At 37.9% G+C, this 16,908-nt stretch overlaps 4 protein-coding genes across 7 annotated transcripts; 1 reads left to right on the forward strand and 3 right to left on the reverse strand.

The window, feature by feature from the left end:
* Positions 1-875: 875 nt before the first annotated feature.
* Positions 876-4,884, reverse strand: LOC113321768 (poly(U)-specific endoribonuclease-B-like). Of its 2 annotated transcripts, XM_026569684.1 has the most exons (7): positions 4,613-4,883; positions 4,213-4,296; positions 3,008-3,079; positions 2,854-2,919; positions 2,150-2,758; positions 1,814-1,885; positions 876-1,298 (listed from the first exon to the last, which is right to left on the reverse strand). In XM_026569684.1, exons 1-7 carry the CDS (start codon positions 4,808-4,810, stop codon positions 1,062-1,064), a joined length of 1,338 nt encoding a protein of 445 aa, XP_026425469.1. In that variant the 5' UTR covers positions 4,811-4,883; the 3' UTR covers positions 876-1,061. The 2 variants fall into 2 exon arrangements, with proteins under 2 accessions (XP_026425469.1, XP_026425477.1); XM_026569692.1 differs by lacking the exon at positions 3,008-3,079 and having other exon boundaries at positions 4,613-4,884.
* Positions 4,885-4,967: 83 nt separating this feature from the next.
* LOC113321746 (putative pentatricopeptide repeat-containing protein At1g12700, mitochondrial) lies at positions 4,968-9,712 on the reverse strand. Of its 3 annotated transcripts, XM_026569675.1 has the most exons (5): positions 6,577-9,712; positions 6,296-6,363; positions 5,670-6,030; positions 5,537-5,563; positions 4,968-5,406 (listed from the first exon to the last, which is right to left on the reverse strand). In XM_026569675.1, the coding sequence occupies exon 1, from the start codon at positions 9,576-9,578 to the stop codon at positions 6,894-6,896; it is 2,685 nt and encodes an 894-aa protein (XP_026425460.1). In that variant the 5' UTR covers positions 9,579-9,712; the 3' UTR covers positions 4,968-5,406; positions 5,537-5,563; positions 5,670-6,030; positions 6,296-6,363; positions 6,577-6,893. The 3 variants fall into 3 exon arrangements, with proteins under 3 accessions (XP_026425460.1, XP_026425453.1, XP_026425444.1); XM_026569668.1 differs by lacking the exon at positions 5,537-5,563; XM_026569659.1 differs by having other exon boundaries at positions 4,968-5,563.
* Positions 9,713-9,899: 187 nt separating this feature from the next.
* On the forward strand, positions 9,900-11,288 carry LOC113321794 (probable pterin-4-alpha-carbinolamine dehydratase, chloroplastic). Its single transcript, XM_026569714.1, has 3 exons — positions 9,900-10,306; positions 10,550-10,748; positions 10,941-11,288. The coding sequence occupies exons 1-3, from the start codon at positions 9,947-9,949 to the stop codon at positions 11,030-11,032; spliced, it is 651 nt and encodes a 216-aa protein (XP_026425499.1). The 5' UTR covers positions 9,900-9,946; the 3' UTR covers positions 11,033-11,288.
* A 1,134-nt stretch (positions 11,289-12,422) lies between these two features.
* LOC113321785 (serine/threonine-protein kinase SAPK3-like) lies at positions 12,423-14,673 on the reverse strand. Its single transcript, XM_026569700.1, has 9 exons — positions 14,358-14,673; positions 14,176-14,250; positions 13,952-14,053; positions 13,807-13,860; positions 13,624-13,716; positions 13,433-13,525; positions 13,223-13,327; positions 13,025-13,123; positions 12,423-12,934 (listed from the first exon to the last, which is right to left on the reverse strand). Exons 1-9 carry the CDS (start codon positions 14,478-14,480, stop codon positions 12,659-12,661), a joined length of 1,020 nt encoding a protein of 339 aa, XP_026425485.1. The 5' UTR covers positions 14,481-14,673; the 3' UTR covers positions 12,423-12,658.
* Positions 14,674-16,908: the final 2,235 nt, after the last annotated feature.

The following is a 16,908-nucleotide window of genomic DNA, read 5'->3' on the forward strand; positions in this document are numbered from 1 at the left end:
ACATGGCAGAATGTTATTTTTGTCACTTGATAACTAAAAGTTTGTCTGCTGAAATTTTTGCGTACTTGTTCAGTTCGGGATAACATAAGGTTTTCCGATAAAACTAAAATATCCGGTGGATCAGTAAAATTGATTATTGTAGGGATAAAAAGAAGCCAATGAAGCTTGTTAACGAAAGCACACTTCAATTTCAAACTTGTTTTCAACCTTTAAACCCATGATTACGGATTTGGAAACAAACCAAACAATCGCATGATCCAACCAAGATACACACATACCTTTCTTGTAAAGATCCCTGCCAAGACTTGCATGTTTCAGCTTTATGAGTTCCTCGTAAGATTAAGAAGAGCAGTGGTTATCAACATGATCATACTGTTCTCTATAGTAGATTCAGAACTAGAAGAGAAAAAACAAAGAGAAACAAAGAAAACCCTAATTAAAGAAGATTGTACCTCACGTTGAGCCAGTTTCCACTTTTAAAGTGCCGTCTACGGGCTCGTATCTAATGGATTGGTCGGTATCCACTGATGCAGTTCATATCCAGTGGATCGGCCCGTATCCACCGATGCAGCCCTAAGCTGTAGGAAGTGATGCAGCTCAGTATCAACTGGTGCCTCAGACCATTTTATTCGAGATCCTGCAGAATTGAGATAGTTTCGACATTAGAGTTTTACTTCTGGAACTGGTTGAATAAGTTTGTAATGCAGCTAGCATTCGGAGAAACACACTTGGCTACTGTCCGAGTAGTGAAGATTGAAAACCTGCTGAAGTTGCCAGGCATGCAGAATTTCTATCTCTGGCGTATACCACGTGGGCACGGAAATAATCTCTATACTGAAAACAAAGGCAGCTTTGCAGCTGCGGAGTAAATGCAGTACAGTTCAAAAGAAAGTATTGCATTTGAAATCATAGAATACATCAATAAATTTTAAAAGGTTTCAGATGTCTGTCAGACTGCAACTTTTAAAAGAGGTTGGCGTTTAATACACACGTTAACACAGTTTCTTACACTTCTGTATATAGCAATAACAATGAAATATATGAAGCTTATCACATGGACTTCAACATTCCGCTATTGGAAATGCAGAACCAATCTTGTCATTCCCTAATCGATAGCACTTGATGTTGACAGGGTAGGGTCCGATTTGAATATGGTTTTCCTCTCCGCCATTGAAGAAACACAGTGTATACAACGCAATTTCAAACTCTGGACTAACTCCTACTAACGTGCTTGAAACAGCCTTCAGAACACCGTTCCATGCAAACTGAATTGTAAGCAACTGGGTTTCAGAGTCCGGCTGCATACACAAGAACAAAGAAATGAGAAAAACTAAAATGAGAATTCAACTTGCATAACAGTTATGTTTCTGCGCGTGCAGAAACACCATGTTCTCCTAGAGAAGAATATACATCGGGAAACACACTGTTACAGTAAATGTAGGATTAACAGCGAAACAAGATTAGCAGTTTTCGGATAATAATAAAAAATGATATATATCATATATATGTAGGTGGAAAAGAACCAAGTCAGAACCTAGTCACTACATGATAATCATAAGTTCGTACAGCATTCGGTACATTTCAAACCTAACAACATTGGTAACTTTCGCAAAAAAGAGGGAGAGCAGCTGTTGCTTAATTGGTTCACACTTCACAGGATGGCAGTATCAAAAATAAATATTAGCAGCTGTCTTCCTAATTACATGGTTACAGTTGGAGAGTACAGTTATAGTTTAACACAAGAATAACATGTCAATGATGTTCTTCTAATGACACTGACAACAAAAGGAATACTGCAGTTTAAGTCACTTACTGTTTCCCCGCGTCTTCGTGGGAAAATATAACCTTGATAATCAACTCTTCCTTTTGATTCCTCTAGGTAGAACTGCAAAAGGCCAAAAAATACAAAATTGCTAAGAAAGACCATATATGCTAATGTTAAGATGCAAGATGAGAATGACACTAGCAACAAAGAACAGCGATTTAGCAGCATAAGAAAAGTGTCATTCCATCTCCAACCTAGGCAAACATTTCATTACTTTAAACCCATAGTCCGTGCAATAGTCATGTTTCAGTTGAACTATAATTGCACTAGCTTGAACGTCGTACCAATAATCAGGAAAACATCGATAAGATAATATTTACAAACCTGAAGCCAGTTGTGGAATCCTGTCACTTGGTCTTCCCCTTGACTCTTGATTTCTCCAACAAAAACATGTTCAAAAGCAGATGAACTACTGGAAGAACCTCCTCTTCCATAAAGACCAAACCATAAATCACTCAACATTCTCTTGAATTCTTGGTTATCGTCAGAAACAATGCCCTTGCAAGTGAGATACTTGTGAAGATATTGGATTGGTCCAGTTCTACTGATCTCCTCTATAAATGCAGCTTCCTCTTGCTTCTCTTGAGCTGAGACTTGTTCTTTAGACCCTACAACGGGATTGTAATTATCCAAAAGAGAACAGAAACGAGAATAAGTAGGCTTCCTGAATACGTCTTCACTAAGCCAATCAAATAAACTTCCTTGCGCCATATCATCATTTTGGTACACTTTCTTCCCCTCACCACAGACAATCTCATAATCCTTTCCTGGCACTAAACGGTTCGAATCAAGTTCCCAAAGCTTATTACAAGCTTGTGAGAGATCCGCAAGCTCTTCTCTTGACGGTTCGATATTAGAACCATGGCCAACATCATCCGCGTATTCTTGCTCACTTGGTGGCCGATTATATCCATGATTATGATCTTTCCATATCTGCCAAAGCATAAGTAACAGAACATCAGAACCCAAATACGAACAATAGAGATCACCAGTTAAAAGTTTATTTTCAGATAAGTAGTAATGTGAACCTGAGGCCTCCTTGCAGGCTTTTTACCAACAGTCTCCCATCCTTCACTATTTTCCTCTTGTTCCTCCTATTGCAAACAAAATAGGATTACTCGGCATTTTCAAGAATCAAAACCCAAACCAACAAATTGACATGACTAAACAATCATATTCCACCTTTCTATTCCATTTGTTCGGGTTACAATCAGTTTGAGCACCTTCATATTGGTCATTTCCCCCATATGCAGCCTGTAGTTGAACCACTTGATTAGCTGACACATGATCGGCATTTTAAAGCCTAATACGGTGCATGGAAAAAGAACAGAACTTCTCTATATTCCTATATTCAGAATGTACTAAAAGATTTCGAACATAATCAGTAGACTCAAACTATCACTGTTATCAATACGTGCTTCCCTAATCAGTCTCTACTCATGTACAATATGAATATAGGAAATCTGCACTAAAGGGTGTTAAGATCACAGTAGTTAATAAAGATGAACATAGGAAATAATGGTAATAAGATGTAAAATGATGCAGAAGAAGTAATGGTAAATAGGTTTACGGAGGAACCCAACCTTAAGATCCAGGCTAATAGAGGATCCTAACCTCAAAATTACACTTGGCCGATGTCTTTTCGTTGATTTCAATATCTCCTTATATAGAGATTACAAAATATATCTGTATCCCTACTTAAACCTTAAATCCTCCATGCTAGGAAACAATCCCACTAATTCCAAACATAACTCAAATATCCAAATGACCAGGGAGTCCACTAACACTCGCTATTGAATGACTAAACCAATTCAAATTATTTTTCTCACTTTAAGTTGTCTTACGGGTGTGAGTGGATTCCCTGGTCTTTGGGAGTCTTTAGTTATGTTTAGAATTAATGGCACCGTTGCCTAGTTTGTAGGATCTTTGATTTAAGTACAGATAAGGATATATTTGTAGTCTTTATTCAAGGAGATTCTGAAATTAAAAAAAAAAAAAAAAAAGGCATCGATTAAATTTATTTAAAAGGAATAGCACTTGTGTTATTTTGAGGTTAGGCTCCTCTATTACCGTGTATCTTGAGGTTGGTTCCTCTTTAGACCAATTTATCTTTACTTCTTCTCCATCGTTCTTCATCTTAATTGCATTACTTCCTATGTTCATCATTATCAACTGCTGTGATCATAACAAGGGGTTCAAATTTATCGAACTGCCTACTCAAATCAACTAACTGACTCAAGTCGGGGTAATATTTTTCCTTTATAAATTTACCAACATCATAATTTACCAGTTACTAATTTACCAACATCATTATAAGCATACCAAGAAAGTGCTAAAAGAAACCAAGAAAATTAAAACAATGAGGTAAGAAACTAAAAACAGGAAACCTGTTGAGGTCGTCTTTGATTAGAATGTCGCCCTCCGGCACTCTCCCATTCCTCAGTTCTTTCTTCTTTCCTCTCTACCTCTTCCTACACAAATTTAACAAACATTTCTCAGTATAATATCAAAACTACACAAAATTAAACCGACCCACATTCACATACCAGCAAACATCCAAATATGGTAATCTCCTGGAAAATTCCAGTCACTCTCCCCTAGTAACATCCTACTAACTATCACAAATATTTTCATCCTGCATTGTTGATGCGAGTTTAGACCTAGGTGCCAAATACCCAATATCATCCAGATTTGTTAATCTCTTGAAAAAAACACTCACCTTCCAAAATTAGAAAATAAAATTGTTAGTCAGAAACAAAAGTCAAAACATAAAGATCTCATCCTCACCTTCCTACTCCAACCTTGATGACGAGTTGTTGGTGTTTTGGTTGTTGTATCTTCCTGATCATCATCTCCAGTGACAACTTGTGCCCATGTTGATCTAGATCTTTCATCTCTGTCTTGACCATTTGAAGATTCTTCTTTGTTGTGGTCGTCTCGATCACCTAATGCTACATCCAGAATACCCTTGATCAAACCCTCCATCTTCTTCACTCGTAGAATTCTGAAAGTCAGGAGCAGATTCAGATAATGAGAGAGACTGGAAAGTACTAAGTGGATGATGGATGGATATACAATAAAAGCAGTTGATTGGCGGGTAGTGGCAGTTTCGTAATTTCAAATAAAGAAAATCCCATTAAGAATATCTCGTTTTGCCGACAAGAAAAGGTAAAGGTGTGAACGTGGGACGGCAAATCTTGATGCAAGATCTGGTATGATCTGACGTGGTAAATATGTAAACGTTGGATCGCTAATAATAAGTCAAACTTTAGGAATTTGTACGGTTGAGATATAATCAAAATCCACTGAGATAACTCGAAGTTTACACAGCTTTAAGTTTTTCTCACATTAAATAAAGAAATGATTTAGTTGGATCTAAAGGGGGTAATGATAAACAACAACATGATTTTACTAAGGGGTGTTTTCTATTTCAGCTGACTCGGTTTCTGGATCTGAGTTGGATACACATTACCTGACTCAGAAATTACTCAGAAATCTGACTGGGTAGGGCTGAGACAGATCGGATGAGTAAGATTCAGCAGTATTCGACGCAGATTAGTCAGAAGGAAAACATACACCACCTGCAACACATTTCAGATAGATATACAGTTTACTCACTGTTTGTGTTTAGCATTCTATTCTTTGCGCGCGCAGAATCTCTGGAAATTGATTCTGTTGATTTGAAGGAGAACTGAGAAGAGAGAAACAAACTGAGTAAGTGATAGTGGTGCTACACGCCTGCAAGTAGTAAAGAGGATAACATCGTTAGCCAAAATTTTCCTTTTACTCTCGTATTTACACTAACTTGTCGAGAGCAAGAATACTTTGAACTTGCCTAACGTACCTGAACGGATTTGCCTAAAGTACACCAAGCTTATGAAATGGTCTTAGTGATTTAGGTCGTCCGTGTAAGCCACCAAAGGGTGATACTTGCCACAAGGCAGAACTTTATCACCAGTCAGAGCTGGGCAATATCCAGCAGCTAAATCAATACAAAGATCCCCTATCTTTTCCAGAATTAATACTTTGCTAACATTCAGCGAACACCGACTCTTGTCCTGTAACTGTTATCACAACAACTATATAATCCCAGTCCGAATTCTGGAACAGACTCTTACTCATAAGCATCCCCCATACACTTTTGTGAACAGATTACAGCATTACAAGTACTGCAATAGTAATGCAGTTCTGGATCAAAAATTTCCCTGTTCAAAGAACATGATTATCAGGTGCAACTCAAGTTTAGACAACACTGGAACGAAATATTCATTTGCACTAGTAGATTTGATTCTAGAGAAACGCTGTTTCCTCATTACAGCACAGAGAATTTACATTACAACTATTTGTTCTTGTGGCACAATGACTAAGTTAGTCGCGAACAAGCATCAACATGTACATATTTCTCACTAAAGAAAACTAAGAAAAAATCATAACGAAAGTTTAGGATTGATAGTTGAAGAACTACTTTACCAGACACATGAGGGGCAAAGCAAGTGTCGTAAAAGAACCTCAACTGCAAAGCGAATTCCTTGTAGCATCTGCAAATTTAGAGGCATAAAAACATAATCAGTCAAAGTTCTAATTAATGTTAACAACATAACAACCAATTGTCCCTTCCCACATTTCTGAAAACAATCTCAAAGAAGGAAAACAACAGTTATAAAAATGAATCTTCCCAATAACTTCTCCCATTTTGGATGTGGATAAAATCTGAAATATGCACTACAAAGAAGAGTAACTGTGTCACATACTTTATTTTACATAGCAGGCGAAAGTTCTGCAGTTTCTGCATCCCCTCGTTCTGTCAGGAAAACAGAAATATGCAGCAATGCAGCTTCGGATGAGTCCCAACAGTCCAGATTTTGTTATATATATTCTCCCATACGAATAAGATTAACGGAGCATAAGTGGGAGGCTGCAGTTCAGACTAGAAAAGCAAGCGTCAATGTTACGCCTCAACTTCTTGACCAAAAGAATACTCAATCTTCTCCAATAATTGGGTGTCATGACCAAGCTGCAGGCCTTTAACCCATGGATAGCTGGCTGACAAATAACTGTACTACTAATTTCATTTCCCAAGAGCCAAAAGATTGTGATGACATATTTCTGATAAGTAACGCTGGTTCTTATCTCGGTAAGACATATCTTTTGCTATGTAATCAAACGTAATGTGCATGAGAAAGTCTACCACTATGGCTTCCCCTGGTGACTCTTTCACAATCTCTGCATCTTGCAATGAGTCCCACTTAGCGCTCTGCAGTATCGTATAAGTAACATGATCAAATGGGAAAGACACTAAATATAGCTTATGTCCCCACATCAAGGCCATCTGCGGCAACCCATGCCTACGAAAGTGAGACAGCAATGTATTTACCGTCACCACATTTGGAACAAATGCCATCTTAAGTAATTTTGCAGTAAGTATCATAGCACGCTCTAGTATGTCACAGCAAACACCATTCACCATGGTATTGTATGTAACTGTATTAGGAACAAAACCCGATGCAATTAGCTCATCCAGCATCCTCACAGCTTGAACAATTTTACGGCTACTACAAAACACATGGATCCATGTATTGTACGTGATAATATCAGGCTGCCATCCATTATCCCACATCTTAACTAGGAAGTCCTCAGCATTTACCAGGTCGAAGGCCTTAATATATCCACTAATCAAAGTATTGTATGTGACTATATCTGGGGTCAGCCCGAATCTGTGCATATCCATGAAAGCATTATTTGCCGCCTTCATACTACCCTGTTTGCAAAACCCATTAATAATCATATTAGTAGTAAAAATATCTGGAACAAGCCCATTTTGTCTCATTTCTTTCTCCAACTTCAACGCTAAGTCCAAGTTGCCACAATTACAGAAGCCGCCAATTAAAGAGTTGTAAGTGAAGTTGTTCGGGGTGATACCTCTTCTCAACATATCTTCAAAGGCCTCGTAAGCCTCCTCCATACGACCTGCTTTAGAAAGTCCATCTATAAATGCTGAAAAGGCGACCACATCAGGACATATCCGTCTACTCTTCATCTCACCCCACAATCTATGCGCTCTTACAAGATCTCCACTATTGAAATACCCATCTAGAAGAACAGTAAAAGCAACTCTGTTAATCGGAAATCCCTTATCTACCAATTTATCGAAAAGTTCCCCGGCCTCTTGAAGCATTCCCCTATTTGACAAACCCAGAAGAAGAGAACTGCAAGTACAGGATGATGGGGTTAAACCAAATTCCACCATTGACCTATACACTTCAAAGGCTTTATCTTCTCTCCCTGCTTTACTATAACCAGCAATGATCGAGTTAAAAGCAACAACGCTTGGAGGCATTCCCTTTGCGAGCATATCTTGTAGCAACCCCATTGCATCATCTAGATGACCTGCCCAACATAACCCAGCAACTGAAATATCTGTTGAAGGAATTAGACCTGCAACAGAAACATTCCCCAACAATTTCTCACCATCTTCTTCCCGACCGAACTTGCAATGCCCATAGATCATAGTGTTTATAGTAACACCATCAGCAGGTAGACCTTTCACCTTCATATCTTGATAAAGTAAATTAGCTAGACGAATCTCCCTGGCCTTCACATACCCATTAATGAGCGTATTATACGTGACAGTATTTGGTTTAATATTCCTCTCCTGAATCTGATCGAACAACCTTCTTGCTTCTACCATGTTACCCTGCTTACAGAAAGAATCAATAATTGTATTAAACGTAACCACATTTGGTCCACAGCCCTTGTCAATCATTTCCCTCACCAATGCCAAAGCTTCAGAAGATCGTCCGTCAATACAATAAGTCTTGATCAAAATGTTATATGTAAACACATCCGGCTCACAACCAAATTTACTCATCAAATAAAACAAACTCACCACCACTTGAAAACACCCTTTCCCACAAAACCCATCTAACATAACATTAAACTCATTAGTCGAAATCCTTGGCCCTTTCACAACCATATCTCTAAACAATCTCCAAACAGTACTAAAATCACCAACCGCAAGCAATATTCTGAAAAGAATGCCCATAGCAGACAAACTCGGCACCAATCCCTCCTCCCTCATTTTATCCAAAACCACCAATGCATTCTTCACCAAACCAGCCTTCATGAACCCCCTCATTAACGAATCAAGAACCGAAAAATCAGACTCATATAAATAACGTTCGCGACTATTCCACATTAAATCAATCAAGTCACGGCTACGATTTATTCCAATTCTCTTTACCACAATGCAAATCACATCTTGTGACAAATACCTCATATCTTGTGAAGCTAAAACATGAGCTAATTCACAATACAACCTAATCGAACTATCACTATCAAAATCAGAATCATTCACACAAACAAATTTAAAGAATGCCCGCGACAAAATTGAATCACCAAACAATTTCATAATCTCTACAAGATTAAAAGGCCAAAATTGATTATTACCTAAACAAAGATCCTTCAGAACAGAACCTTTTCCATGTTTAATAATTTTCGATAAACCAATAAAAATCTTTCTTTTCTCATTGGAATTAATACAAACACTTAATGAACCACCACAGACATTTTTCTTAAAAGGGGTAAACTGATGCAGGAAACAATCCTTTGATCTTGAATATGATGAATAGTTTCTGGGTTGACCCATATTGACCATTTTTCTTATCCAAATTAGGGTTTTTGAAGGAACACAATGACAACATACCTTGTTGATTAGAGAAGCTTGCTGCAAATGCAGATGCAGATGCACCACCATAGTTGATGCTGCTGTACACTTTAGCAATACCTGCACTAGTCATATCATCAAGTTATTGATCTGAGCTTCTGCATTACCTGCCCAGATTAGCAGATATTCAGTTTTCAGTTTCAGTTTCAGAAGAAGAAGAAGAAGAGAAATGGGTTTTTGAGAGGGAGAAAGAAAAGAGGGTTTAAGTCAATTTAAACCTAAAAGGTAAGTTTTTTTTGGTTCTAAGAAATTTCTGGAACAGAATTGGAACCAAAACAAGGGGCTAATTGTATCCCAATTTTTAATTCCAATTTTCCTCAAATATTCTATCTTTTTCTTATCTCTAACCAACACCGCCATTTCTTGTTATTCACAAAGCTCTGACCTTTGCTTCTCCAATGGCACTCAATCTCTCATCTTCACTCTGTTTTCAATTCAGAACTCCAATTTCAGCCCCAAAACACCAAGAATTCGGCTTCAATTTCAATTCTACTCCACTTGCTCATAGAAATGATAGAAAGGTTGTGAGTTGTGGTTTGGGTGGTGATGATATGTTGGGTGATTTTGGTGCTAGAGATCCATTTCCAGCTGAAATTGAGAGTCAGTTTGGTGATAAAGTATTGGGTAGTGGTAATACAGAACATAAAATTCTAATACCCAATATCTCTGCTCTTTCACTTTCTTCACAGGAATGTACTCCTCTTGACCCTTCACAGCCTCCTCTTACTAAGCAAGTTGCCCAACAGCTCCTGAGAAAGGTAAAAAAAAAAACAATTCCGAAAAGTCTCTTTCCGGAAATTTAAATTCAGTTGCCGGATTGTCTCTGGTTGCCGATTATGAGTGTGAAAATTTGTTTGATATCTTGAAAATTGAAATGCACCAGCATTTGGTGCCATATGCGCAATCTAAAGGTTGCCTCCCGTGCATTGTCTGCGCTAAATGCAAGTGCAACATTGGCGAAACTGTTTAACATTTTGATGTGATTTTGAATGTTTTTTTAGGTTATTGGGTGGAGATTGGCGGAAGATGATGGAACAGGTATACTAAGACTACAATGTCTATGGAAATTGAAAGATTACAAAAGTGGGATTGAGCTAATAAACAGGATTTACAATGTTGCTGCAACCACTGGGTTTTATCCGGATCTTCATTTGGAACAACCTAATCAAGTTAGAGCTCAAATCTACACTCCTTCAATCGGTAAGTAACATGCTATATGTATTTGAAGTATAGAGCGTTTCATGATTTCGTATGGTTGTGCACCACTTGCTTGCAGTGTGATGGGGATTCTGGCTTAATGTTAGGTTGTGCACCACTTGGCAATTTGTCATTCCAGCCTTAGACACTCTGATGAGTTTGCTTCTTTGTTTTCCGGAATTTTGGTTATTGCAGGTGGACTAAGTATAAATGACTTCATCTTAGCTGCAAAAATTGATGACATTAAGACGTCGGATCTTGTGCCTAGAAAAAGAGTGTGGGCGTAGTCGACTATGGCTGGTCTGCAAAAGAGAGAAGATCACTGCTAGCGCTCGTTCACTGGTAATATCTGCCTGTTTTCCTTTGTAAACTCCTCCTTGAGATTACCAGAGTCATCATTAGACTAGTAGAGGCATGTAAAAGTATATTTTTGATGTACATTGTCACATTGAATTCTAGATCAAACATTGTATGAGCCATGAAATTTCAGTAAAATAGAATTTAGAAACTTGAAACACAGTTTCGGATTTCCAATTCACTCAATTTTTGGAGTAGCCTTGGTGTTGTTGCTCCACCGGAATGAAAAGAAAAAAAATTCTAGCCTCCAGTCCCTAAGATTGTTCATACCTCTGGACTACACTTGTATTACCCTTTTCCACTTGGACGGACACTTTCATCGGGCGGGATTGGAAGCCTTATGGACTCCTTGGTGTTCCGATTGTTATAGAAAATGCTGTCTCACCATTGTGATTGTAGGAAGATTAGATTTGTTCCCGCAAGAGCTTCAATTGAAAGATCCGTGTGTCCACCCCAATGGGGAGGCATATCGATAACCTCTTCAGTCCACTTGATGTTACCACCATCTGCATCTTCATGAAATGTCCATAGAGAAATTTCTAGAGCATTTATCCAGCTTAATATCGCTATGCGTCCATCAATCTCTGTTAGCTCAACACAATTTGACCGGTTCCACTTAAGTAGTCGTCTCTCTGGATTAACCACGAAATCAGGAACTGAAAAAACTCTGAACTTTTCAGTTGCAATGTCAAATCTCATTATTAGTTCTTCTACTTGATCAGCGCCTGGTTCAGTATCCCAGAACCGCCAACATACACAACCATCTACATAAAATGGAACTTCACGACCGATGGCAACGGGTGGAACCGCATCGATTCTTCTCCATGCATTATCATTTTCCCCAACAGTAAACACTTGAACAACTTGATCACCTTAGGTCTTTTCGAAGATGTTCTTTCACCCCAACTGTACTTACAACCCAAAGTACCTGAAATCCGGATAACTTTATGTTCAAGACTCTGCGGATTAAATCCAAACGCAATGCACCTAAATTTCCCACCCGTTTTGTTAGTTTCGATCCAAGGCGATCTTTCTCCGGTTACAGGGTTATAAATGAAAAATGCATCATGCCTGTTAGTTGTAAAACACAGTAAACCACTCACAGTCTGTCTTGGTAAAAGTTTTGGTAAAAATGAAGCGTATACAAACCAGGATCGATTACTAATTGCTTAACACTTTCTAATCCTCTTATCTGGTGAAGAAATTTTGAGCACCCGAATTCCTTCTTCTTCTGCTTCTTCTGGAACAGGTTGTATAATTTTCATGGACTGGTAACTGTTCCTTGACGATAAGCAGAGGCACTAAACTAGTAGAGGCATGTAGAAGTGATTCTAGATCAAACACTGTATGAGACGAGAAATTTCTGAAAAAATACAAGTTGGAAAAACTTGAAACTTAAATGTCTAACAGTTCGAGAACAATTCATAAACTCACAAAATGAAATACAGTTTCGGGTTTCCAATTCACTCGATTTGGAGTAGCCTCTGTGTTGTTTCTTCCATAGTTTGGTTTGACCGTACAAAATGGTTTTAACTAGAACAATGTCACTGTAGTTTTTACCATAAATCTCCACTGCCCTCGGCTTCAGATTCAGCATTGCTCTCGTCATCCTCAGGATCCATCATTCCGACTGTGGTCTGGTTCTGCGTGTTCAATTCTTCTCCTGGTGTGCGTGCTTCTTGGATAATCTGCATTATTTCTTCCACGCTTTGGGTTGGTTGGTGATTTTCAACTGGCTGGTAATGGTAATTTGATTTCTCAGCTTCCACCAGCTCTCTTGGTAAGTTTTTAAGGAACCAGGGATGTCTTTTTATCTCCGGAATGGTGATCCTCTGAGGATTACGGAATGTGAGGCCAGCATGAAAACTAAAGCAGGAACGAAGAAGAAAAAAAAGACAATCTCTTGATGTGCAAAGACTTACCTTTGATGGGTTCGCGAAGAAAATTTGTGAGAGCAAATGCCTGCATTCTACAGATACGCGGACATAGTCCGGTATTGTGTATGTTACGCTCATGATTCTCTGCAAGGTATATGTAATCATAGTAATTAGCAGGTGGATCTTCAGCTATGTATCAAAAAATTAGTGATTGGTTTAAGTGGTTGCCAGCGAAAAACTTACTCCGATGGTCTTCTTGAAATTTCTGGGATCTTCGGGATCCTCAAATGGATATGCTCCTACCAACATAACGTACAGTGTAACACCAGCAGACCAAACATCTGCTATCTGTATTTTACCATGGAAATGTTAAGACCCCGGATACATACATTGATTCGCGTAATTATGGTATGAACCATGTCAGTGAATAAACATAACATGGAAGATGCATACCTTTCCATCATATTCCTTTCGTGACAACACCTCTGGAGCAATGTAAGCTGGTGTTCCCACTGTTGATTTGGGTTGTGAATGCAATATAGCCGACTGCATTGAAATGAAAGCAACCACACATCAAATATATGCAATAGAGTGTCCTGATGTATCCTAAAGCATAAAAGCCCAGAAGCAAGATATACACTAACCTTGGAGTAACCGAAATCACATATTTTAAGGCGTGGTGTGGGATTTCCATCAAGGAGTGTATTTTCTAGCTTCAGGTCCCTGTGACAAATTTCCTGTAGCACAAAAGATTAGAGCCGGATCCGTCATGTTGGCTGAAAGAATGTGAAACAGATTATGATCTGAAATAATGAAAAAGAAGATACCATGGAATGGCAGTAACTGACTCCCGATATTAGCTGTTGGAAGAAAAATCTTGCCTGTTGAAATTGGACACGTTATAGTTGATGAGAAACGAGCAAATGATTCTTGAAAAGACTAAGAAATCAACTAGAGTTTGTTTGATTCTACCTCGTCTTCACTGAATCGGCCTGCACTGCAGATTCTCTCGAAAAGTTCACCACCAGCTGCATACTCCATGACAATAGCTAAATGTGTTTGTGTTAGCAGAACCTGCACATAATAACAGTTTCAGATTCCTGACAATCTTTGACAACATTCTTCGCATTCTTATTAATTTCCAAAAACTTGGGGAAATTTCAAATGTAAATGAATTAAGAGAATCAACACCGTACCTGCTTGAATTGAACAATATTTGGATGCTTCAATGACCGGTGATTGATAATTTCCCGCTGAACATTTTCGTCAATCTGAATCCAGAAAAATGATGAATAAGATTCAAGAACAGAAAAAGGTAAAAACTATTACTTCTTGATTCTGAGTAACAAGTTATAGGGAAGTAAGAAAATGAAATTACCTTTTTTCCTCTGGGGATGTATTTGACAGCAACAAGTTCTTTAGTTTTCTTATCTCTCACCAACCTTGCTACTCCAAAATTCCCTGAACCAAGTTCTTTCACTGCCTCATAACGTTCTTCCATGGTTACACACAGACAGAGCAGAAAAGAAGCCAGACCCAAGGAGAGAAATTAAAGAGAATAAACTGTGAGAAAACTTTTAATTTTGAGCTTGAGAGCTAGAGGCTTGGGGGAGAGAGAGAGAGAGAGAGAGAGAGAGAAATTGAGAGCTATTAAGAGAAGACAGTAGTAGTAGTACATAGAAATTTCAACTAAGAGTACTCTTACATAGAATTTAAGAAGGAAAATAATGTTCGACTCCTTGACTTGACTATTGCTAGTATTAATAAGAAAAGGACCGTCTAGTCTAGAACTATAGATCCTACCATGCAAGGCTGCTATCGGAGGTTATCAAATTTTACAGAGTATCAAATTCCGGCTTTTTAGTTTTTGGAGGGTTGTTTTTGCTTGGCACCGGTAATCACAAGTGAAAGCTTGGGAATAACCCGTTATATAGCAACCTTGTGATAAATTGTGGTGTCTTGCAATGCAGAAAATGTAGATCTTCATATACGAGAGTCAGGCTCGTGTGCAGTTTAATTGTTTATTATATAAAGAAAGAGTATTGTTGCTAACTTTTAACTTAAAAACAGGGAGATTAACGAACCTAAACTGTTGATAATCTCAACAACCCAAATTATATGTCTTGGAAGGATACATAAATATCGATATTTGGAGTCTAGATTAGCAAATCCCAAGCTAGTCATTGTTTACTAGTCGTTGTCTAGAACTGTTCATTCTTGAATTCTTGGCTAGATATTCTTTTTAACATTTTTCGTTGTCACCCTTTATCACTATTAGTACAAAGAAGAATTAAAAAAAACGTTAGTGTGAAGAAGAAACCGTCGCTTAAAAGTGTCCCCCATGTCTTAATTTGATGTGATAGATAGATGATGGCACCTGCTTCAATCCTAACTTAACTTTTCAATTGAACTCTCATAGGTGCACCGTCTCAACTATCTAAGTGAATGGCGCGATCTAAGAGTCCATGACAGAGGTTAGCGGTTTTCTTCCATGCTAGATAGGTTTTCTGGATTCGTCCATGTTAGAATCCTTGTTTACGCCTTGCAAGAAATGTAAGTAACAAGTAAGTAGCTAGTTCTCTATTATTTTTCAGATTTTTGAAACCAGATATTTTAGGGATAGGATGTATGTGAAAGAGATCAAAGTAGGTGTGCTGAAAACAAGATAGAACTGAGTAGGTGTGGGTAAAAGGTCTGATCCATGACCTTGTGTTTCTCTTCAAGGGGCCAATTTCATCATCGCAACCCCTTTATCTTTTTCTTTATTTTTTTTCGCCTTTACGGTTGTTGTTGTGCGGTAGTTTGTAAGGCATCATATAAAGAAACTATCTAATGTCATACCGTAGCCGATATCTAACATAACAGCCGGTATCACCGTAATATATAATTATAAAATTGTTAGGTGATGAAACCAGTTACTTGAATTCAAAACTTACCGGCACCAAATCTGTGATGGATCAAACAAAAATGGACTTTTTACGGTGCTATTAGGAAAGTATGCAACATCAAAGGACGGCAGCAAGTAACCATCAGACGGTAAGTTTCACTCTCTCAATACACATCAGTGTTTGTACTTGTGAGGTACAAACCCTTAAACGTGTCCTCACATTGGGCCATTTTTGACAACCAAGTTCTTGACTTACACCCATATAATCCATCTTATAATCTTAGAGGTGTCTACATTAATTGTGACCCTTCGTAAAGATAAACTAAATTATTTATAGAAAGGAAAAGACAATTTGTATTAAACTAAAATTTGATGCCAAGAGGAAAAGTGAGCAAATGAGATACCTTTACAACCACTCAATCTAATTAGCATAATGATGTAACAGAATATGTAATCAAAAGTTAATTAACAACTGATTAAGAACTTTATCTTCGTTTAGGAACATTTATGCCATTTATTAGCGGAAGATTATTATTCTTTAAATAGTACACCAAGGTTACAATGTCGGTAGGACAATTTCATAAACAATATTGTGTTGATAAATTATGCTTGGAAAACACAAAATAGTAATACCTCCATTTCTAAAAAAAGAATTACTTTCATTTTTTCATTTTAACTTTAAAATAGCCCGAACTAAAAAATGTGAAAGTAACATTTTCCAGAAACGGAAGGAGTATGAAGTAAACAATTTAATTATGCTTTCCTTCTACGAAAATAGAAATTTCCTTCTAAAATATGCCTCGAAGTAATTTGCGTTTTGACTCGAAATATGTTGTCTGGCCCCAAAATCTATCATGTGATCGTGTAAACCAAAATGTAACTATTTCGCCATGTAATTTAGCACGTACATGTTGGTAGAGGTGTAAAATTTGCCGGCCTGGTACAGCCCGGCACACGAAGTCGCGTGCTTCACGTGCCATGTGTCGTGCTGTGTTGTGCCAACCATTTAAACGTGTTGTGCCGTGCTGTGCTTTACTAGTCA

The sequence above is a fragment of the Papaver somniferum genome, chromosome 1 (assembly GCF_003573695.1).
Source record: "Papaver somniferum cultivar HN1 chromosome 1, ASM357369v1, whole genome shotgun sequence".
Lineage (NCBI taxonomy): Eukaryota > Viridiplantae > Streptophyta > Magnoliopsida > Ranunculales > Papaveraceae > Papaver > Papaver somniferum.